The sequence below is a fragment of the Crinia signifera genome, chromosome 8 (genome assembly GCF_055691185.1).
Source record: "Crinia signifera chromosome 8, ASM5569118v1, whole genome shotgun sequence".
NCBI lineage: Eukaryota > Metazoa > Chordata > Amphibia > Anura > Myobatrachidae > Crinia > Crinia signifera.
The window spans coordinates 64,673,599-64,697,501 of NC_139224.1; the positions used below are offsets into that span (position 1 = coordinate 64,673,599).

Sequence of the window (23,903 nt, forward strand, 5' to 3'; positions counted from 1 at the left end):
TTTGTGCTATTCTAAGGTCTATTGTGACACCAGAAACACTTTTACCTACACAGAATTGAACTGAAATATTTTTGTAATCCTATAATATAAGTAACACATATATTGAGACTGCGATATATTTATCAAAGGCTCAAAACCTAACTTTTGAGATAACTGAATCTACAGGTATGAGTCCTTTAGCATAGCTAACAAAGCCTCCTGTAGGTGGGTGCCTGACTGCCGGAATTCAGACAGCGGGGTGAGTGCAGCGATGCCCCTTGCATTCTCACTGTGCTGCATGCTCGATGGCTCGCCACCTATTCTAATATCCCTCTATGGGAGTCGTAGACCCCCACGAGGGAGAATAGCCCGTCAGTTGGGATTCCAGCGTCTGTGTATCTGTGTAGTCATTGCAAGCCATTGACTTCAAAGCATAGAAAAAATCTTCTAAGCATAGAGAAAATCAGTATGTATTATGGATGGCACCTGGAGGGAAAAAGCTTTCGTTTTAAAAATATATACCCTATATACTCGAGTATAAGCCTACTTTTTCAGAACATTTTTTATGCTGAAAAAGCCCCCCTTGGCTTATACTCGAGTGAGGGTCCCACTTGGGTCAATACGTTTTCCCAATTTTTTGTTGTAAAATTAGGTGCCTCAGCTTAAATTCGGGTCGACTTATACTCACGTATATACGGTATTTCTAATCATTGTTTTATAATGTAATTTTAATAGAGTTTAATAGCTTAAACTGGATGCCATTGTGCATGTGAAAGCCAATAAGTATGCTCACAAATGCCATCCTTGGCAACTCACTCGCCTATCGATTGGTAAGATAACTCTTGATGCTGTCACCCAATGCCATTGGAGAAGTGGGCATTGGGTGTCTATATTATTATTAATGCTTTTAAAAAAAAAAATTCCGTCGCTGTGAGGAGAAGCCATATAATTTTTTCCTTTTGGATGCATCTTAAACCATTCACTGCGGGTTTCATTCCTAGCACTGCAAGGAAGAAATTTACCAAGAAACGATTTTGGGAAAGATTACAATTGTCCACAGTTGCTAGCTCAGACACAAGGTGCATACACACTGTACAATTTTTTTGACCAACTTTTTTGACCAATTTCATTCATTTCGGCCATTCTGAACGAAATTCGTCAAAATATCTTTCAGTGCGTTTGGGACGAACAATGATGCACATACCCGCCAGGTGTTCATCAAGGTTGTTCGTCAACTGCGCATGCAGCTCAATTTTGTTATCTTTCAAAAAGAGCCTATAAACTGTAGTGAGAGCTTTCGTCATGTCTTTCAAGGAAATTGGTCAAATATTTTTTACAGTGTGTGTGCACCTTTAGAGCCTAATTCAGATCTGTGATTTTTGCAGACGGACAAAGCTATGCTGCACTGCAGATGGGACAAATGTTACATGTTCAGAAAAAGTTAGATTTGGGTGGGGTGTGTTCAAACTGAAATCTAAATTGCAATGTAATGCCCAGTACATGCGGTTCCATTTTAACTATTTTTCTATTAGATTGTGCTTATATAGGCGAAATAGAATGGGTTTCAGACATTTGCGGTGGACGATGTGCGGAACTACGGCATTGAAATCCAACATAAAAATAGACTGTGCCAGCAAGACTATATAGTACAGATTTGTACTATATGGTTTAAATCAAATGTGTACACTGCGCCCTGCGATTCAATCAATCTAAATCGATGATAAAATGAATCGCACCGTGCGTACGGGGCTTAAGAATAAAGCAGTTTGGCCATGCCTGGTTTAAGTAATAGAAGGAAGGAAAAGCACATTAGGGAAGAGGGCCTGCGCAAATAGCACCTTAATTTGCTTAAAAGCTTTTGAATTTGCTTTTCAATTTACCATATGTGCATAACATAGAATTTGAAACATAGAAACATAGAATTTGACGGCAGATAAGAACCACTTGGCCCATCTAGTCTGCCCCTTTTTTTAAACATGTTGGGGGAAATTTACTAAAGGAAATTTGTAAAAAATAGGTGTATTTGTATCCAGAAATACACTTATTTTTGACATTTACTATACCGAAAATACGGCAATTCGTATATGTATTGATAGCACATCAATACGACTACGAATTGCTGTATTTTCGGGATAGTAAATGTAAAAAATAAGTGTATTTCTGGATACAAATACACCAATTTTTTTGCAAATTTCCTTTAGTAAATTTCCCCCGTTACCTCAAACCATATTTGATCCTTATTTTTTTGTAAGGATATCAATATGCTTATCCCAAGCATGTTTAAATTGTACTACTGTATTTGCGTCTACCACCTCTGTTGGGAGGCTATTCCACTTATCTACTACTCTTTCTGTGAAAAAATTCTTCCTCGCATTTCCCCTGAATCTTCCTCCCTCTAGTTTCAGTGCATGTCCTCGTGTTCTGTTGCTCCTCTTCCTGTGAAGAATGTCTCCCACCTGTACCTTGTTAAAGCCCTTGATATATTTGAAAGTTTCTATCATGTCCCCCCTTTCCCTTCTCTGCTCTAAACTATACATATTAAGATCTTTTAGTCTTTCCTGGTACGTTTTGTGATGTAGGCCATGCACCATTTTAGTTGCTCTTCTTTGTACAGTCTCTAATGTATTTGTATCCTTCTGGAGATATGGCCTCCAGAACTGAACACAATACTCTAGGTGAGGTCGTACCAATGACCTATACAGTGGCATTATTACAGTACTTCTTTCTTTCTACTGCTGATACCTCTCCCTATGCAACCAAGCATCTGACTTGCCTTCTTCATTGCTTTGTTACATTGCCTACCTGCTTTTAAGTCCCCTGAAATAGTGACACCTAGATCCCTCTCTTCCTCAGTAGTTTCCATTATAGTGCCATTTATACTATATTGAGTCTTTGGATTTCTGAGACCCAAGTGCATGATTTTGCATTTTTTGGCATTAAACTGTAGTTGCCATTCTCTTGACCATTTCTCTAATCTGCCTAGATCCTCAATCATTTGTTTTACCCCTCCTGGTGTGTCTACCCTGTTGCATACCTTTGTGTCATCTGCAAAAAGGCACATTTTACCCTCAATTCCATTTGCAATATCACCAATAAAGATATTAAAAAGCACCGGTCCAAGTACAGATCCCTGGGGTACTCCACTTGTAACCTTTCCCTCCTTTGACTGTACTCCGTTTACTACAACTCTCTGTTTTCTGTCCTGCAACCACGCTCTTATCCATTCAACTATCTTAGAATCCAATCCCAAGCTTTCAAGTTTATTTAACAGTCTGCGATGTGGGACAGTGTCAAAAGCTTTACTAAAGTCTAGATAAGCTACATCTACAGCCCCACCTTGATCTATTACTTTAGTCACCCAGTCAAAAAAGTCAATAAGATTTGTTTGACATGATCTTCCCCCAGTAAACCCATGCTGTTTTGGATCCTGTAAATTGCTGGTTTTGAGATATTCTACAACTCTTTGTTTTAAGAGTGTTTCCATCAATTTCCCTACTACTGATGTAAGGCTCACTGGTCGATAGTTGCTTACCTCTTCCTTGCTTCCACTTTTGTGCGGTGGGACTACATTCGCTGTTTTCCAGTCCTCTGGGATTACTCCAGTAGCTAGTGACTGGTTGAATAATTCTGTTATTGGTTTTACCAGCTCCCCTTTAAGCTCTTTTAGTATCCTTGGATGTATCCCATCTGGCCCCATTGATTTATCCACTTTCAGTTTTGAGAGTTCTGTGAGGACTTTCTCCTCTGTAAATGTACTTGTCTCTCCCTCAGTTTTCTGACTATACTTGCAACTTAACTGTGGCCCCTTCCCCTCTCTTTCAGCAGTGAATACTGAGCAGAAATAATTATTAATATTATCTGCTATTACATTGTCCCCTCAAGAAAACTTCCACTCTCTGTCTTCAGTCTAATTATTCCACTTTTTGTTTTTCTCCTTTCACTTATATACCTAAAAAAAGTTTTCCCCCCTTTACCCACTGACTGGGCCATTTTCTCTTCAGCCTGTGCTTTTGCACATCTGATTACCTTCTTAGCCTCCTTCTGTCTAACAAGATACACCTCTTTGTCCTCATTCTTCTGCGTCTGCTTAAATTTCTTAAAGGCCAACTTTTTTGCTTTTACAATACTTGCTACTTCTTTTGCAAACCACAATGGCTTTCTTTTTCTTGTGTTTTTCCTAACTCTTTTGACACAAAGTTCTGTTGCTTTTAGAATTGCACTTTTTAATTTTTCCCACTTATCCTGCACTCCTTCCAAGTTCTTCCACTCTGCCAAAGAATCCCTTACAGAGTTTCCCATCTCTACAAAATCAGCCTTCCTAAAATCTAACACCTTTGTTTTTGTGTGCGATGAGTCAGTCTCTGTCTTTATTTTGAACCATACTGCTTGATGGTCACTGGATCCCAGATTTTCACCCACATTTATGTCAGATATTCTGTCACCATTTGTAAGTATTAAGTCTAATATTGCGTCCTTACGAGTGGGCTCCCTCACCAATTGCTGGAGGGATGCTCCTTGCAAGGAATTCAGCATGTCCCTACTTCTGGTGGAACTTGCAACAGGCAGCTCCCAGTTTACATCAGGTAGATTAAAGTCTCCCATGATTATCACCTCTCCTTTTAATGCCATTTTATTGATGTCCTGCAATAGGCTCTTGTCTAGTTCCTCTTCCTGACCTGGTGGTCTGTAGATCACCCCTATACGAAGAATCGCCTTCTCCCCTGTTTCTATGGTCACCCAAAGGGCCTCCGTTTTTTCTTCAATACTTTGTATTAAGGTAGTCTTTATATATTTTTTCACATATATTGCAACCCCTCCTCCAATTTGTCCCATTCTGTCCTTCCTAAATAAAGTATATCCTGGTATAGCTATGTCCCAGTCATGATTTTCATTGCACCATGTCTCTGTAATAGCCACAATATCCAGTTCATCCCTTGTCATTATTGCAATTAGTTCTGGGATTTTATTTCCTAAGCTCCTAGCATCACATATCAACCACCCAGGAGGTAATTTGTTGCCTACCCACCAAACTTACCAACAATGGCCACTGCAGTCACCTGAGGGAAACCTGGTCCCAGGATTGTGGACCTATGGGAACACAGGTACCTCAAAGACACCCTAACACCCAACCGGGGTCCCCTCAGAATGATAACCGGCAGTGATCAATACAAATAATAGGCATAATAGGCACAATATATGTGATATGATTTTATTCCATTAGTACCAATGAACGGATTGTCTATTTCATCACACCGTTTATTCTCTTCATTAACACACCTAAGGGGTACATATCACACAAGACACATCCCTCATACTGCATATTCCTAATATGCACAGACAACACCTATAAAAAGCAGAGAGCTCAGCATATAGACTTTTTCCTTGGATAAAATATACCACCAACAACTAGAAAGAAAAAAAACAGATTGCATCTGTGTATATATAGTAATTACCACTATAGAAACATAAGTGGGGATTATTTGATAAACAGATGCCCATGGGAATTACTTGATATACAGGTGCCCATTATTTAAACAAAAGACCAATTGTTCACTCTAGGCTGTTTTAGCAGGGCACTGCACCCTGCCCGATATTTAAAGGGCAAAATGCTCCCTGCCACTCTAGCAGCGGCTGTGGATCAGTTGGTCACCAGCAAGTCATTAGGTCAACATGCATTTAGGGCGACATGTGTCTAGGTTGACATGCAGGAAGGTCAACACGGGTTAGGTCGACAGGGTCATTAAGTTGACACGGATTAGGTCGACAGTCGTAAGGTCGACATGGGGTTTTTCACTGTTTTTTTTACCCGAATATCGACATTGTGGACATAGATATAGGTTAAAGTGATCCGCTGAGCTCGCCATTTTATTCTCCCACCACGCCATAGTAGATGGTAGGGCATGAAATACCGCCTGTCGGCACGTCGGCTCAAAAAAACCCAGTGAAAAACATGTCGACCTTTTGACTGTCGACCTAATCCATGTAGACCTAATGACCCTGTTGACCTAGACTCATGTCTACCTTCCGGCATGTCGACCTAACAACTTGCTGGTGACCCAATGATCGTATCCCCTAGCAGAACCCTGCTAAAACAGCCTACTGCCTGTCCCTGCCGGAAGCATGGGGATGCCCAGTGCCGCCATAGATGCCTGTCGCTTCCCCGGCAGTGACTTCGGCGGGGTCAGGCCCACCCATTTTGGCAATGTCCGCAGGTCACGCCAGCCTCCTTTCCTGACAGCGGTGGCAAGGCCCGCCCCCTTTCGTGACATTGCCCGCCCACAATGGTGAAGTTGGCAGGTCCGGTCCGCCCCCCTTTATGCTGCCCCCGTGCAGCATCGCCCTGCCCAGTTCCAAGAAGGAACACTAAGACCATTAATAAATAGATAAAACACATAAATCTCATGAAACAAAGCTAGGTATTATTAGTAAAACACATGTAGAGTTATCACCCTGAATACATAAATACCATTCATCTTTACAATTTCACAGTATTTAAGCCACTGGTAATTGTTTATCAAGCAAAAAAATGATAGTTTACATTAAAGATCAAGATGGAAATCCAAAACATGAAATTCCTGCTCTAATGGTACGCTATTTTCATCAAGCAAAAAGTGACTTCTTATGAGGAACAAATAAGATTCTCCAGTCTCGGCCAAAAGAGAATGGCAAAGGTCTGCTACAACAGTCCCATAGGTTACACCAGAGAAGCTGTCTACAGTTTTGTGTAATAAGTTAGGAGTTATATTTAAAAATATTTTTTCAAGAATTTCTGGCAGGACGTGGACCCGTAACTCACAGTCCTCACTCGTAATAGTCATTAGTGATGGCCTATAGAAAGTCCTAACTTGATTATAGGGCAAACAATTTAGGCACTGTTCAAACACATGGTTCTCATCTACTTTTAACTCTGTTTTACATTTTTCACAGCCTGAGTATATCACTACAGGTAGAGACATCAGAATATCTGTAATTGAGGTTGCTTGGGTCATGAAGATGTTCTCATTGCCTGGAATAAGAAATTCCAATTCTGAAATACTGGCCTTCACCTGAATGTCACCTGAATATCGATCTTCAATAATGTCCTTCAGGCTCATCTGCTTTTTTACTGCAACATGCTCAATAAAATGCTTTTGAAAATCTATAGCCCTTTTGTCATCATCAAACAAGCATTCACAGTAGGACCAAGGAGTAGTGTGCAACTCCAGATCTCCAGAAAATAAATTCTTCTTTGCCAGTAAGTATTTAAAAACCCAAATGTGACCTATTTTGCGACGAATCTGGTCACACCAAGAAATGCTTGCTCCCCACAGTATTAAGGCACCCGTTCGTCCTCTGACCTCTTCAATTGTCAGAATTATTTTATGTTGTTGCAATCCCTTGAAATGATATGTGCACTCCTTTAGAATGGAAATACTTCTTACTTTTAGAACTGAATGGACAAGCAATTCTGGTTGAAGCTGAGCAAGTCTGACATATTGTATGTTGTCTAGTTTCTGGGGCTGTCGTGGAGGCAGTTGTTTCAAGTGATAATGCTTAATATGAATGTAGTCCATTAACTCCTGTAGAACTGAAAGATTCACAATGTTTGAACTCTCCTCTACTAAAAGAGTAGAACAGCTTCCAAAATGTATCAGTCGACTCCTAAAAGTAGATTGAAGGAAGGGTTTTTCATTCCACTTATCTTCGGACACTGCCATATTATTTAGCATTATAATGTCTCCAGGGAATAAGGCTATACTCCAAAATGCAGCGGCACGCCACATGAGTACTTTACATTCAGCATCCGACTGGTCCAAAACAATAATTGTTCCCAATGGAAAAGAAGAACCAACATTTGGTCCACTTTTTACCTGGATTTCTTTTAAAGAACATGGGTGTAGCAAAACAGCCAAAATATTGTACTCTTTGGTTTTGTCTGAGCAGTGTTTAAGAAGAGTCAACGGTTTTATATGAGTTTGAGGTCTATGCTCATCATACGTTTTCTTAAGAAATTTTACTGGTGAGGTGGAATTTTTAGGCTTTTTTGACTTTTGATCATTTTTAGGAGGAGAGGGAGATGCAATAATATTTTTCCTTTTGCAGCTAGTAGTCTCAACTTGGTCACTGAGGTCATGGACTCTGCTAGTGGACTTTTCTAGACCTTTAATATTTTCTTGACACCTCTCCGGTTTTTGATTTTCTGACGCCACTTTGTTGGACTCATGTTCAGATATTTGAGTAAAAAGTTCAGGAGAGCAGGCAAAGTAGTCTTGATCTGCAGATCCTGCTGCAGTGTTTTTCCTCAAAACATTGTTTGTGCAACCTGCTGATTGGTGTTGCATGGAAGGGGTGAGCGCTTTTGTTTCATTTTGTGCAAAAGATGCACAATGTTTAAAAATGTTCCCACGACCTTCTATTGCGACCTGGCTAGATGTCAAAACTGTAAGGAACTCTGTTTCAGCAGATATTATATTAGTATTTGTTTCCACGCCATTACGATCTTCTGTCTTTTCAGGGTATGATGCGATAAAGTGATCATGAAGAACATCATTTGTATCTCCTGTAGGTTTATGCCAATTTGACGTTATATGACATTTTTTTGTGGTACATACCAAATCTGAAATGACCCCAGAGCTATGGGCACCGGTTTTAGACGTAACATTAGACCGTTGGGCTGATCTGTCACTACATACAGATGTGTCATAATGCTGGTTGTCATGTCTAGCACCTCCAAGCAACTCGGGAATCAATGACGTTTTGGTGCTGCTAGTACTCTGCAAGCATAGGGTTTGCTCATTGAAAACATAAGGGCTTTCTTCCCACTTCATTTTTTGAACATCTGGAGAACATATGTCAGATCCCCAATGCACAGACTGTGATATATAAGGAGCTCCGATAAAAATGTGAACTTTACCGTTATCACACATCTTTTTCAGGCGTTTGCTAACATAGCTTCCGCATATAAGCTCACCCCTGCATCACTTCCAAGTGCACGCTACTTTAACACAGTCACACACACACACGACTCTGCACCACACTTCCTATATCGTAATGTGTGTTCCGATTCTGCCCACCCAGGAAGTGCGTTCCGAGCCTCGTGTTCATTCTTGATATCCCCTGCCACAGGAAACCGGAAATACTCATCTACCATATTATATTCTGGAAAAACTACAATACCAAAGGCATTTCATTCCCTCACTAAAGTTTCACGTATTCATTACAAATCATCGTAATGTACTAAACTTTAGCATCCACCTGTAATAATATTCCCAAGTGCGACGTTTCTTTACGGCAAAGACGTCAACAGCTAGTCACGTGTCCAGCGCCTGCGCGGTGTATCCGTTACTGTTGCTAGGGAAACGCAGACTGTTGGGTTGACGTTTATAACGGACTGTACGGGCAGGATTTACAGCGGCTGCTATTTGAGTGGTGTAATATCGGACACCGCTCCCTCCTGGAGCGTCGCTTCTCATCTTGTCAAGATGGTGAGGAATTTTATTATCAGGATAATTAAAGTCCTCTCATACTAGAAAACGTTGGGTTTATATTATATTTGGCGAATTCTCTCTCTCTCTCTCTCAGATTTCCATCCATTGGCGTTGACCAGGGTCAGTAAAAGAGAAGGTTAAACGTTTAGAAAACGACCTACATGATTAGCCTAATACAGTGGCTCCCAAACTTATTTGAAACTAGAGCATCAGATTTTTTTCCCTTAGGCTAAAAGTTTCTTATTGGGAATGTAGAAATGTATACAAATAAACCCAATTTACTTTAATGTCTTTCTTATAGGGCATACATACAGTTCGATTTTGTATTTTCTTCTATTTGATTTTGATTATATAAGCAAAATCACAAGGAAATTGAACGCTTTTGGTTTGATCCCAATGTGTGACGCGGCGGCATCGAAATCGAATAGCAAAGTAGACTGTGCAGGCAAGACTATAAAGTACAGATCTGTTCTATATATTGTAAATCAAATGTGTACACAGTGGCATGCGATTTGATCCCGATTAGAAAGGGATCGAGTTGTGGGTTAAATAGAAAGTACATTGCACTTTGTGTACACCCCTTCAGTGTCAAGTATGTGGTGAGGGACAGAATTTGCTTCTGTTTGTCCACATATGTGTGATAGTAAGTCCATATGTATTGGTTTTCCTATTACATTAGCCGCAAATGATTAGCACAACACACAGTTTGGGTACTACTAGCCTAATATGTAAATTTGTGTATATAATACAGCTGGGCACACACTAGACAATGTGTGTGACCAATGACATAGTTAGCGTTGTCATTCGCTTGCCCTGCATTCGCTAATGATGCACGGATTGTCAGCTATATGGTGGGTATACACTATACGATGTGCACAGAATGTTGGTCCAGTCCACTGGATCGGACGACATATTGGCAGGTATTCAATGCTGTTTGCGAGTGGTGACAGCGAGCAGGGCTTCCTGCTCGCTGTCACCACTCACCCTGACAGCATTCAACACAGCCTCCGCATCCGCCAATTCCCCCTCGCTCCGGTTTTTGAGCGAGGGGGAATTGGCGGATGCGGCTCCAGAATCAGCGAGACCCGCGGCTAAAAACTGCGAGTTTTCTGCAGCAGCGGGTCTCGCTGTTTTGGGGAATTCTCGCCGTCCTGTGACGGCGAGGATTTCCCCAGTACGTTGAATAGAGCGAGCGGCCGGCGCGGGGGTTAAACAGCGAGGATCGCTGGTTTTCTGCAATCCTCGCTGTTTAACCCCCTCGCCGGCCGCTCGCTGCGGCATTGAATACCCCACATTGTCTAGTGAGTACTGAGCATAAGAGTGAAAACTGCATTTTGTAATGACCTTAAATACCAAAGGGGTCAATCCCAATGTCTGCAATGATCTTATGGGTATTAATCATGTTGGCAGTGGGCATACTTTTTTTGAGTATTTAGATTAAAAGTGTTTGTTGCCTCACAGTGCTTTGAACACTTCCGTGCTGCAAAGTCTGGTTGATTTCAGCCTGCAATGGGTGCTAGTTCAAGTGCCAATGTTAAAATGCTGCAGTAATGGCACATTGCGCCCTTTGTGCACAATAGGATTAACCTGAAAGTGTTTATTAAAGCATCAGGATATAAGCACCAATGCTTCAGACGACTACACACGTAGAAGAAGAGCTTTAATTGCAAGCAAAGAAGGGGGTAAAGACAAAATGATGCCTTTTTTGGGGCACTCTTTGAATACATTCACAATTTAAATATAGGGATCATTTTCTGGACAAAAATAAATGTTGTGCAGGGCAATATTTGTGATTGTCCTGTGTTGTTTTTTTGAGATATTGCTACTAAAGGTTGAGTATCCCTTATCCAAATATCTGTTATCCAAATTATTCCAAAAACCATACATTACAGAAAGTGACATTTGTTTTTGCTAAAAGCACTACTGGGGACATCTGTAACAGACACTCCCGGGGACATGATATGTAACAGGCACTACTGGGGACATCTGTAACAGGCACTCCCGGGGACATGATATGTAACTGGCACTACTGGGGACATCTGTAACAGCACTCCTGAGGACATGATATGTAACAGGCACTCCCGGGGACATGATATGTAACTGGCACTACTGGGGACATCTGTAACAGGCACTCCCGGGGACATGATATGTAACTGGCACTCCTGAGGACATGATATGTAACAGGCACTCCCGGGGACATGATATGTAACTGGCACTACTGGGGACATCTGTAACAGACACTCCCGGGGACATGATATGTAACTGGCACTACTGGCATACCTCCCAACCGTCCCGGATTCGGCGGGACATTCACGATTTACGGCCGATGTCCCGGTACTGCTTACCGCAGTCCCGGCTTCCCGAGACGGTTGGGAGATATAAACCACGATAATGGGGCAGATGTATCATAGCAGCGCTTATCGCGCCGCTATGATACTTCCTGCTTCGCCTCAATAGCGAGGCGAAGCAGGAAGGGACATCGACAAGATGTATTAACATCTTGTCTGCCGAAGCGGGGGAGCGTTAACTCCCCCCTTCGGCGATGTCCCTTTCTGGAGATAGCGCATCAGTTAATACTGATGCGCTGTCTCCTGTCCCCTGGCCGGCCGCACTGGGCATGCGCGGGATCTCGCTGTTCACGCGAGATCCCCAGCGCAGCCCAGACCTAACAGCAGGGACAGTGCTGTCCCTGCTGTTTAGATAGGGCTTCGCCAGCCTGATGCTGGCGAAGCCAAAGCAGGCTTCGTGCGGAACGGTCAGCGATGCTGACCGTTCATACATTCGGCCTGCTATCATTTTGATAGCAGCGCCGATATGGACAGGGGCGCATAGCGCCCCTGTCCATTACCGCATCCCGGCACGATCATACATGGGGGAGAAGCGGTATCAGTGCACATAACGTGCGCTGATACCCCTTCTCCCCCATAACGACCCTTCATACATCTGCCCCATTATTACGACGAGCGGCGAAAACGGGGGCGTGACCGGATTTCGCGTCACCCCGTGAGGCCACGCCCCCTTTTCTTGAGGCCGCGCGAACGTCCCGACCTACTGGGGACATCTGTAACAGGCACTCCCGGGGACATGATATGTAACTGGCACTACTGGGGACATCTGTAACAGCACTACGGAGGACATGATATGTAACAGCACGGTACTTGTGGATTATCACGGCTCCCACGATGGCCATCGTATGCGAAAAAATCGCATCGCATGCGATCGCATACGATTTTTCACTGAAAAGCATCCAAATGCAGTGGAATTAGTATGAAACATGTTCAATGGCTCCCAAATGGCATTTTTGAGGCTGTACCACCCCCACTATCAACGCGAACCCGAAGCGTGGCGAGCGCAGCGGTACGCGTCCTACGACCTTTTCATACCCCCACTATCCACGTCGGCGTGGAGTTGAGAATAGAAAGTGTGGCGAGCGCAGCGAGCCACCGAGCCCGAAGCGTGGCGAGGGGACGCGGATACCTTCACAGGTATCCGCGTCCCCTCACGGGCTTCACAGGTGTCCGCGTCCCCTTGCGGGGCTCGCTGCGCTCGCCACGCTTCGGGCTCGGTGGCTCGCTGCGCTCGCCACACTTTCTATTGTCAACTCCACGCCGACGTGGATAGTGGGGATATGAAAAGGTCGTAGGACGCGTACCGCCGCCCCTCGTGGGCTCGCTGCGCTCGCCACGCTTCGGGTTCGCATTGATAGTGGGGGTGTTACAGCCTCAAAAATGCCATTTGGGGTCCATTGAACATGTTTAATACTAATTCCAATGCATTTGGATGCTTTTCAGTGCAAAATCGTATGCCATCGCATGCGATCAAATCGCATGCGATGCGATCAAATCGCATGCGATGCGATCGCATGTGATGCGATTGCATACGATTTTGCCAAAAACGTCAAAAATCTGTACAAATCGCATCGCATCGCATGCCACTATATATGGCATGCGATGGCATGCGATTGGAGCCGTGATAATCCACAAGTACCAACAGCACTACTGGGGACATGATATGTAACTGGTAGTGTTCACTCTAGGATTTTTTTAGGGCAGGGTGCCGACCAACGGACAGGGCAATTTTTTCAATCGGGAGGGCACATTTTACATTCAAAATTTATATTAAAAATAAGATAAAAAATCATATATAAAAAATTGGGACACTGCGCCACGATTACACCCATTATACATTGTTACACACTATGGGGGAAATTTACTAAAGGAAATTTGTAAAAAAATAGGTGTATTTGTATCCAGAAATACACTTATTTTTTACATTTACTATCATAAAAATACGGCAATTCGTATTCGTATTGCTGTGCTATCAATACGAATACGAATTGCCGTATTTTCGGGATAGTAAATGTCAAAAATAAGTGTATTTCTGAATACAAATACACCTATTTTTTAAAAATTTCCTTTAGTAAATTTCCCCCTATAATGCCAATCACACATTATACACCACACACCGTAATTCACTTTACACTAGTGTTCATTCTAGCACCTGCCATCTTTGAAAACCCATGCAGTTCCTGTTCCTTGTCTGTGGTTTTGCTGTCTGCTGTGGTGTTTCTTGCACAGGTCTGGTTTGCATATAAGTGCTGATATACAGGCCACACTATGCTAGAAGCACTACATCAGACAGTGACACCCCAGGCTGGGAAGAGGAACTACATTAATTTTCAAAGATAGCGGGTGCTAGAATTAACACTATACACTATACACCACACACCATAATGCACTTTACGCCACACCATAATGCACCTTACCCTATATGTATCACACCATAATGCCCCTTACACTATAGGCCACACACCGTAATACCACTATATGCCTCCAGCTGCTGTAGTACAAAGCAGGCAGTGATACTCCAGCACACTCACGGGTACAAACTAACTCCACACTATGTCATGGCCAGTTAATTAACTAATGATAAAAGTGCTGTGACGTAGTAGTGTTTCTGTTACTGCATTTCCTTGTTGGTGTATACAGTAGCAGATCCTGGGGCGCAGGAACAGGATGATCTCCCCTTATAACTTTTCCCAGTGGAGTGGTGCCATACTCTGCCGCAAAAAAGGGGATGAGTGCTATAATGTACAATAACCTGATTGTGATTCCCTTCTCTCCCTTCCCTGGATTCACCACTGGGTGTAGCTTAGATAATTATTTAAGAGTGAGAGATTTGGCATAAAAAAGAAGGCATAATCCTACTTATCTACACAATTTGGGACATAAGAAAAACAACAACTTGGCTCAGTAGATATTATATTCTTTATTTTTGACTTTTTTATTTGTAAGGTGACAAAGTTTCCGCAGCACCATATAAGTATCTGTACAACTACAAGTCCCAGCACATGTACTTTGACTAGCCTGATATTAGTCATAGAACGTGCACATTATTGACATCTGCAGCCACCTCACCCCATATATATATATGGGGCAACCAGACCTTTGCACCAATGTGGGAGAGCATTTCATCACCAGCCCTGCAGACGATTCCGCTTCCATTGATTGCATTGCATACTAGAACACAATGGTCCCTGGTATTTACAGGCCAGCAAAGCAACAAGGCTTGCAATGGTAGCCAATAACAGAACTTCTCTCATGCACGGCAGCCCTGTATGCCGCTCTGAGCTGAGCAGGGATTGGGTGAGCCTTCTTGCTGTGTGGCCATGTGAGGTGCTGTAGGTAGGGGCCGGGCTGAATCTCCAGGGCACTCTGCTGACTGGAGGCAAGGAGACCTGCGGCTATGCTGGCTGGCTGATGTCTGTGATGGGGCAGGGCGGCTGCTCCCTCCTATCATAGCAGTAGCTTCCCAGTGGCGGCACTCCCCGCAGACACTGCCAGATCCCCCAAGAGGAAGTGGTTACCTGTCACAAATGGTGATGGCAGCGCCAGCTGCCACGGGTCCCGACTCCCTACATTAATGCCAGTAACAGTGGACCCTGTCATCAGCTCTGCAGCAGGGGTGCCTGTCATTAGTGCTGGCGGCAGCGCCAGTGGAAGTGCTAGATACAAGGACAGCCTATGTTATAGGAAATGATTGCGGGGGAGGGTCGCGGACTGCTGGAAGGGCTTACATGGCCACGCTGTTCTGAGTTAAGCAGCGTGTCAGCTCTTCCAGCTGCGCTGACAGGCCATTCAACTCCTAGGCTGAGAACAGTGTATCAGCTTTTCCAGCCAAACCCTCTCCCCAGCGGAAGGGTGCACAGTAAAATCAATTTAAAGGGCAGGGCGGATTTTCAAGTTTAAAAAAACGGGCAGGGTGCGGCGCCCTGCAAAACAAAGCTAGCGTGAACACTATAACTGGCACTACTGGGAACATCTGTAACAGTGAGGACATGATATGTAACTGGCACTAAATACAGTATATGCAAGAAAATGATTGCTTGGCTTTTAATTTCAGTACCTGAGATAGGACACAAACTTTGTTTCATGTTTTCAAACCTTGTTTTAGACACAAATAAAATATATTTGTGGGTATTTCATGTGTTTGATGTGTTTGTATTACATAAATGCAAGACCTCAAGATACAGCATTGAAATATATAAAAATATTCTGAAATACCAAATTCTTCTGGTCCCAAGCATTTTGGATAAGGGGGGATACTCAACCTGTAGTTTTACACCAGTGTGCACAGTTACGCAAGATGTGCAGTCAGATGAAATGAGCAATCTACCACTTGTGATGTGACCAAGAAAGCAGAAAAAAAGATGTATAAATAATCTATGAACTAATAGGCAAATGTAGACATTGTGGCTCATAAAAACTTTAGCACAAACCCAGCTAAACCATACAAACAGAGCAAATGCATGAGGGCAATTATTTTAATTTTGACATTGTGTTTGTGATTACAGGTATTACTGTTATTCTCTATCTATCTATCTATCTATCTATCTATCTATCTATCTATCTATCTATCTATATATATATATATATATATATATATAAATTAGTGCCATAAAGGATCTGCAACACCCCAATTACAAAGTACATTATTTATTTATTTATTTATTTACAGTTTCTTATATAGCACAGCAGATTCCGTTGCGCTTTACAATTGTAGACAGTGATAAAACTGGGTAACAACAGACAGACTTGGAGGTAGGAGGGCCCTGCTGCAAGCTTACAATCTATAGCGGCATAGGAGGGAAACACAAGGACAGGCAGGTCTGACAGGACCAGAAATAGCATAGCAGTCCCACCAAGTTGCAGGTCCAGAAGGGAAGCTATAAAATACATAAGTGCCTCACAGGGTTATGTGTGTGGTACTTAAATATGATAGGCTTGCCTGAAGAGGTGAGTTTTCAGGGAACGCTTAAAAGTTTGGAGGCTAGTGGAGAGTCTTATTGTGCGTGGAAGGGCATTCCATAGGATGGGAGCAGCCCGATGAAAGTCCTGTAGTAAAGAATGGGAGCTAGTGATCCGTGCAGAAGACAGGCGCAGATTTTGTGCAGAGTGGAGTGGTCGAGATGGGAGATATTTTGTGATAAGTAAAGAGATATATGCTGGTGCAGTATAATTAATAGCTTTATATGTGAGTAGACGTGTTTTATATTGAATACGGTAAAATACAGGCAACCAATGGAGGGACTGGCAGAGCGAATCAGCAGACAATGAGCTTCTTGCTAGGAAGATCAGCCTAGCAGCAGTATTTAAAATGGATTGCAGTGGTGAGAGTCTGTTCTTGGGAATACCAGACAGAAGACTATTGCAGTAATCAATGCGGGATATAATGAGTGCATGGATAAGAGATTTGGTAGTGTCGTATTTTGGATATGTTTTTTAGATGCATGTAACATGATTTGGAGACCGATTGAATGTGGGGAACAAAGGACAGTTCAGAGTCGAGGATGACCCCTAGGCAACAAGCTTGTGGGGTAGGGTAGATTGTCCAGTTGTCGAGTACATAAACATAAAAGCAAAACAGTTACAATAAAGGACAAGTACAGGGCACATAAACATAGCTGCATCAGCATACAACACTGAAATAAGTATTGGTGGCAGAAAACTGGGATTTATTGCTTTCAAAGGTGGTTTGTAGTAAGTAAGAAAAGGAAAAGCGAATGAGGGCAGAGGGCCCTGCTCATGATTATATTCTAAAGCAGTGATCCTCAACCGCGGTCCTCAAGACAAACCATCAGTTCATGTTTAATGGCAATACAGCTTAGGTGACTTAATTTGTACCTCAGTCAGCTTGATTATACCATCTGAGGACCAGGGGTGAGGATCACTATTCCAAAGAATTGACAGTTGCTGTTCTGGGCATGATCTACACGCAAAAACAATGTGCAGCCAAAACATTGCATTACACCCTGTCTAAAGTGATGGTTGAATTACAGTTATGAGTTCTCATTGAACAGCTGAATTGCCTTGTTTCCTATTGGGAGTAAAGTGATATGTACTGTAAGAAACATTATTTTAATAAACTATAATAATGACAGAACCACAGTTTATATAGAATGCGAGTTATTTTTGTTGCTCCGCTGTTTTATTTTTTTGAACACAATGGGGGGTTTGCAATGTCCCGCCGCTATTTCCGACGGGGGAAATAGCGGCGGGACCCTATTCAATGCTGGCTATAGTGACAGTATTGAAGAGGGATCACAGCAGAACGAGCCTGACTTTAGAAGCCGTCGGGCCCGTTCTGCCGATAATGGCCGTGGATTGTCGCGATCCCGGCCGCAAATCGACAATCCACAGCCGTTTTTGCGGCCATTCCCCCTTTTCAGAGATTGGCAGGCGGGACATTGAATCCCGTCTGCCGATCTGCTGGCGGTCAGACCGCAAATGGGCGAGGATCATGGCTGGTGGGAGCGATCGACAGCCGTGATCCTGGATTGCATACCCCCCAATATATCTCTCTCCTATGTATATTTTACCATATGAATACATATTTCTGTGGTTTGTTATTTTCGGGTTTTGGGTGATGCATGTTGGTTTTACAGTAAAGGGGCATACACATCGGGCGATTTCAGTCCCTTTTCCAAGCGATCTAATCAGATCATTTAGAAAAGGAGCACGGATTGCCCTGCAGCGATGGTGATGCGCGGTATCGACGAGGAGCGATGTGCTCAGCACAAAGCATTGCGGTGGCTGCGTTGTGCATTGAGCGATCGTGTTAAAGCATGTTGCTCAACCTAAAAGCAAGGTCACCCTGTGTGTACGGGGCTTAAGTAATTCTAATAAAAACTGTTTTTTCCAGATGCTGTCACGAGCCAAACCTGCTGTTGGCAGCGATCTACAACCGGCTGATAAGAACAAGAAGAAAGGAAAGAATGTTCCCAAGCTGGATGAGTTGCTGGCCCAACGGGACTTTACTGGGGCAATAACACTTCTGGAGGTATGATTCTTTCATTTTTGGTGGTCTGAGTTGCAGTTAAAGAAGATAACACAGGCCAACATAAAAATGATATCTGAACGATTTTAGGGTATTTTAGGTTGATGAGTTTATTTGAAGTTTGACACACTTCTATTCTCAGTGTTCATCCCACGATCATTCCAGAATATTCCCTGGGTTCTATGTATAAGTGATTAATCACTGTCAGTCGACAGTTTGCATTTAAGTGATTCGCAGTAGCGCACACAGGGGGGTTTCTGAGTACCCAGAAACCCCCTCAGGAGTCTAAGGGCCCTAGGCTGAAAGCTGAGGGTCCCCTCTTTCCATGGGTACAAGAATTTTTAAAATCGGCCCTTGGGAACCGGAGATATCTGACTTCAAAGCAGTGGTCCCCATCCAAGCCTGTTAATTGCTCTCCCCAGTCAGATATTTCTGGTTCTGGCTGACTTAGTTTTTCTGAGGGTATATTCCAAAAGCTGGGACTCTCCCCCTTTGATGGACACTAGTAGCTTGTCTCTACTGTTCCCAGAACCAGAGATATCAGCCTTCCAGCAGCTGGTTACTGCTCCAGCTCCACACACCTGGTATGTAGTATTATATACTCGTGGGCAGATTGCTCTGCCTCCTGAACACTGATCCCCTAGTCCCCATTACCATTTGGTAGGTGGGATTCTCTAGTTTTTAATTCCATTAAAATCTAAGAAATCTATTTCTGAGAACTGGAGATATCTGCAGTCAAGCAAGCTGTCCTCCCACCAGAAAAGTATGAATAATAAGCCCACTCCACTATACACCCCTCCTCTGCATATTAAACATCCTCTACCACCCTGGAAGTTATGTATCAGGGCCCCTTCATTCAGCCCAATGCCCCCTTCTCCCGCCTCATCTCCCACCATCTGTGCAGTAAAGGGGTAATTAGTGGAAATTACTGATCCAGGCCCTACATGCTGAGCGGTTGATATAATACCCCCTATCACCCGGGGGACATCAAAGCTTCCGCTCATAGCACCCCCCACCCCTACCGCTGGAGGATTGGTAGGGGCCCCAATACATTGCTATGCCCAGGTGTCTACACTGCTGTTGACGCCCCTGTATGTATATATGTGTGTGTGTGTGTGTATATATATATATATATATATATTTTTTTTATTATTTATATATATTTGGTCTATCTATAATACTTTAACTGACCGGCATATACTGGGTCACCTAAGTGTCCATCTCCGTGCTATCCTCCGCCCCTCTGGAAACCCCCTTCTAAAAATCCTGCGTTTGCCCCTGATTCGGGTTGTCTATAATACAGACAACCAGAGTGGTACACATTGTTTCTCATCCGTGTATCTCAAATATTCGAGCCAATCTAGCAATACTGATGTCAGGATCAGCAATACAAAGTTACCCAAAATCTCTTTAATATTATTGGCAAAAAATTGAGTGTTAATCAGTGATAAGTAACCATGTAAGGAGGCTGTACATGTAATGCCGCCTTTCCTTTTAGCCAGGATTTATTTATTAAAAATGTTTTCATTTAAATAAAAAAGGTCTCTTTTATATAGGCCCTTATACAGAACCAGGGACGTGCAGTCAGGGGAGGCAGAGGGTGGGGGGCAGCGGGAGAGGTGCCTCCCGCTGTTTACATTGAAACTCCGGGCAGCGTGGGGCGGGAAGGGGTGGGCAGGGGGGCAGGGTGCAGCAATGGGCTGTAAAAGCCCATTGAAAATGAATGGGGAAGCGGCACTTATACTGGTGCCGCAATGACAGGGGCACCAGTATAAACGCACGCCCCCAGATGTGATTGGGCCAGCAGATCCAGTGCTGGATCCGCTGTCCAATCACACATGCAGGACCCGTGAGGAGGATGCAGCAGCGCGGGCAGCGGGGAGTCCGGCGCCTGTTGGTAGACGGACTGCCGTTGACACCGCCGTGGAGAGGACCGGCCGCCGTCACCACCGTGGAGAGGACCAGCCGCCGTCACCGCCGAGAAGACAGGTGAGTTCGCCGGGTGGAGGGAGGGCAGGTGGGGCGCGCGTGTACCGGCGGGGGGGGGTGCAGAACAGTCCTGTAGTGACAGCCACGTCTGTCAGCATGTCCCACTCAGACAACCCCAGCAGCAACGGGGTTAATTTCCATAGCCTGGCTGTGAATATGGAAATTAAGCGTCTGGGATGGAAGGCACAGGGTAGTCTCATACGTACATTTCTCTGTTTAAAGCACTGCAGGTGTCTGAGTCGTATACACAAAACAAGCCTGTGCCAGCGAAGAGAATAAAATGACTTTTGCACAGACAATAGCAGGACAAGCCTGTATTATATATAGCAGGACGTCAGCAGGGAGGTTTTTATATTCTCATTAACCCTTCCAGCCAGGATGAGCGCTGACTGTAGCACAGGCTAGCATAGAGGTTTTAATGAGAATAAAAGCACACAGAACATTCAATGCCAAATCCCATATAACAGCATTACGTCCTCCCAAACAATGCTGTGCTAACTCCACCACTCCCAGATGGACAGATCACAGTCAGAAATGCAGAAGAATAGAGAGCCTTGCATACTGGATGTGGCTGTGAGCCTCAACAGTTAACCAGTTAATGACATCCAGGTATGAGACTACCCTGTGCCTTCCATCCCAGACGCTTAATTTCCATATTCACAGCCAGGCTATGGAAATTAACCCCGTTGCTGCTGGGGTGGTCTGAGTGGGACATGCTGACAGACGTGGCTATCACTACAGGACTGTTCTGCACCCCCCCCCCCCCCCCCCCCGCCGGTACCAGTGACGTGCGGTGAGGTCAGTGCCTCCCCAGGCAATGACCTCACCGCACGTCACTGTACAGAACTGATTGCAGTACAAATTTGTTCTCAAAATGGGCAAAACCATGTGCACTGCAGGGGATGCAGTTACAATCCCGGTGGTCGGGATCCCGGCGTTCAGAATCCCGACGCCGGAATCCCGACCGCCGAAATGCCGACACTTTCTCCCTCCTGGGGTGTCCACGACACCCCTGGAGGGAGAATAAATTAGTGTGCCGAGCCCGCTGCGTGGCGAGCGCAGCGAGCCCGCAAGGGGGGGCGATCCACGTCCCCCCCTTGTCGGCATTTCGGCTGTCGGGATTCCGGCGTCGGGATTCTGAACGCCGGGATCCCGACCGCCGGGATTCAATACTGAATCCGCACTGCAGGTGGGGCAGATGTAACATGTATATAGAGAGTTAGATTTGTGTGAGCTATTTTGTTTCTGTGCAGGGGAAATACTGGCTGCATTATTTTTACACTGCAATTTAGATTTTAGTTTCAACACACCCCACCCAAATGTAACTCTCTCGGCACATGTTATATCTGCTATGCACATGAGTGCCTTGAGTCCTGTTGAAGAAAGTGCGTTACATAAATTAAACTTACTTACTAACTTACTTAAATGGTTTTGCCCATTTTGTGAACAAATTTGTACTGCAATGAGATCTGAATAAGGGTCTATATGCCCATTGGCCTGATTCTGATTGTGGGAGCAAGTAAATGCACTAGGACATACCATGTGGCAATACAAGGGCTGCAAATACTTTTATACAGTATTTTACAAGCATGATACTGCCTGATTTCACCTATAGCCCAGAAATGCGGAACAGCTTTATTTTTTAAATTGCAAGTTGATTAGAGTTTAAATACACCACCTCAAATCAAAATTATGCAGTGCAACATGGTTTTGAATGTTGGAAGGTACACAGTTACTTGTTCTTTTTAATTTACTGCCAACTCAGAATCATGTACTGTACTATGACTTTATTTAGTTTGTACACAGAAGTGGTAATGGGAGAGTAGTGTGTAAAGGTAATAGAATAGTACTTGGTGTCACCATACTGTAACATATTGGAAATGATTTACAAAAAGTAAGTTTTATTTATATAGCGCACTTTCTCCAACAGGACTCATTGGTACACTGCTCCATGCAGGGGTAATTGAAATATTTACTGTCCTTAATATTTAAGGACCTCTTATATTCTCTGTATCTGTACTTTATATAATAGTATGTATAGTATAGAATAAGCCAAGGAGACCACTATAAATGATAGTCACTTATTAATGCACAGGTTTAAAATATACATTTTAATAATTTTGTTAAAAATTTCAATTTATATTAAAACAGTTTGTGAAATATAAGAAATAGATTAAGATAGGTGAATAAAGTACAGAAATTGTGTTTAAAATAAAATCATTCTGTACACATCAGAGATTGACAATGTGTTAAGCGCCGGAGTGAGCGACGCCGTCTCCCCACTCACCTGGCAGCTCCGGCGCTGCAGGAGCAGGGACCACGGCGCCTCCAGCCATCCCCGGGCAGCTCTGGGCGGAACTTCTGCCGCTCACATAGCACTAGGTAGAGAAGCATCTGGGACGTTGCTAGGCAACACGCCGAGCTTCCGTAATTCACGGGCACACGCTTCTGAAGTCACCCACGCCTGCAGGCGGGGTGACCGGTATTTAAGGCATTCTGTCCCTCACCATGGCGCCGGTTATAGTGTCTTGGACCCTGCCTCAGCCATGTCCCTGATGTGTTCCATTTGGGTCAGAACCTTGCAGTGCAAGGTATTGGGATAGAGGTTGTTTAGTCTTTCTGTACCATCTTCTGTGCATTGTTGCATTGGCTCTTATTTATATTCCACCTTTGTGCATTGTTGCATTTGCATTTATTTATATCTCATCTCTGTGCATTGTTGCATTCACACATTGTTACTGGTTGTTGTTATCCAGACACTCAGCAGCACCTGACGTGGGTTCTCCCACCTGGGCCTCCTCAGTGTGGTTCTGGCCTGTCCGTGTTGGGGTTAGTTAGTTTCCCTCTTGCGCCCAGTCCGCCTCAGTGAACGTGTTGTCCCTCTTAAGACCTGACTGCAACGGAGTCTGGGCGGACCTAGTTCGCCCTTACAGCCGGGGCGTTTAAAGGTGACTGGGTCATGGCTGTCGAGCCAGCTCAACAGCCATGACCCCCAGATTCAATACCCCCCTAAGTCTAGTGTTTGTTCCCTTTTTGAGTGATTGAGCGAATAATTATATATTTTTTCATATCTAAGGGATACAGAGGTAGAATGGTAATGTGTATTCCTCCTCAAATGAGTAACATCACATA

General features: G+C 43.8%; 2 protein-coding genes across 3 annotated transcripts in view; one reads left to right on the plus strand and one right to left on the minus strand.

Moving 5' to 3' along the window:
* Positions 1 to 5,172: 5,172 nt before the first annotated feature.
* On the minus strand, positions 5,173 to 9,021 carry SHLD2 (shieldin complex subunit 2). Its single transcript, XM_083156592.1, has one exon. It carries the CDS (start codon positions 8,883 to 8,885, stop codon positions 6,519 to 6,521), a length of 2,367 nt encoding a protein of 788 aa, XP_083012718.1. The 5' UTR covers positions 8,886 to 9,021; the 3' UTR covers positions 5,173 to 6,518.
* Positions 9,022 to 9,285: 264 nt separating this feature from the next.
* The window catches only part of IFT56 (intraflagellar transport 56), a 66,852-nt gene continuing 52,234 nt past the window's right edge, over positions 9,286 to 23,903 (plus strand). Inside the window, exons 1-2 of one of the 2 annotated variants that reach the window (XM_083156594.1) lie at positions 9,286 to 9,443; positions 18,648 to 18,785. In XM_083156594.1, the coding sequence (XP_083012720.1) occupies positions 9,441 to 9,443; positions 18,648 to 18,785 (141 nt within the window). In that variant the 5' untranslated portion in view covers positions 9,286 to 9,440. Of the gene's footprint in view, positions 9,444 to 9,545; positions 9,567 to 18,647; positions 18,786 to 23,903 lie in introns of those variants that run through there. The other variant, XM_083156593.1, reaches the window with a different exon arrangement.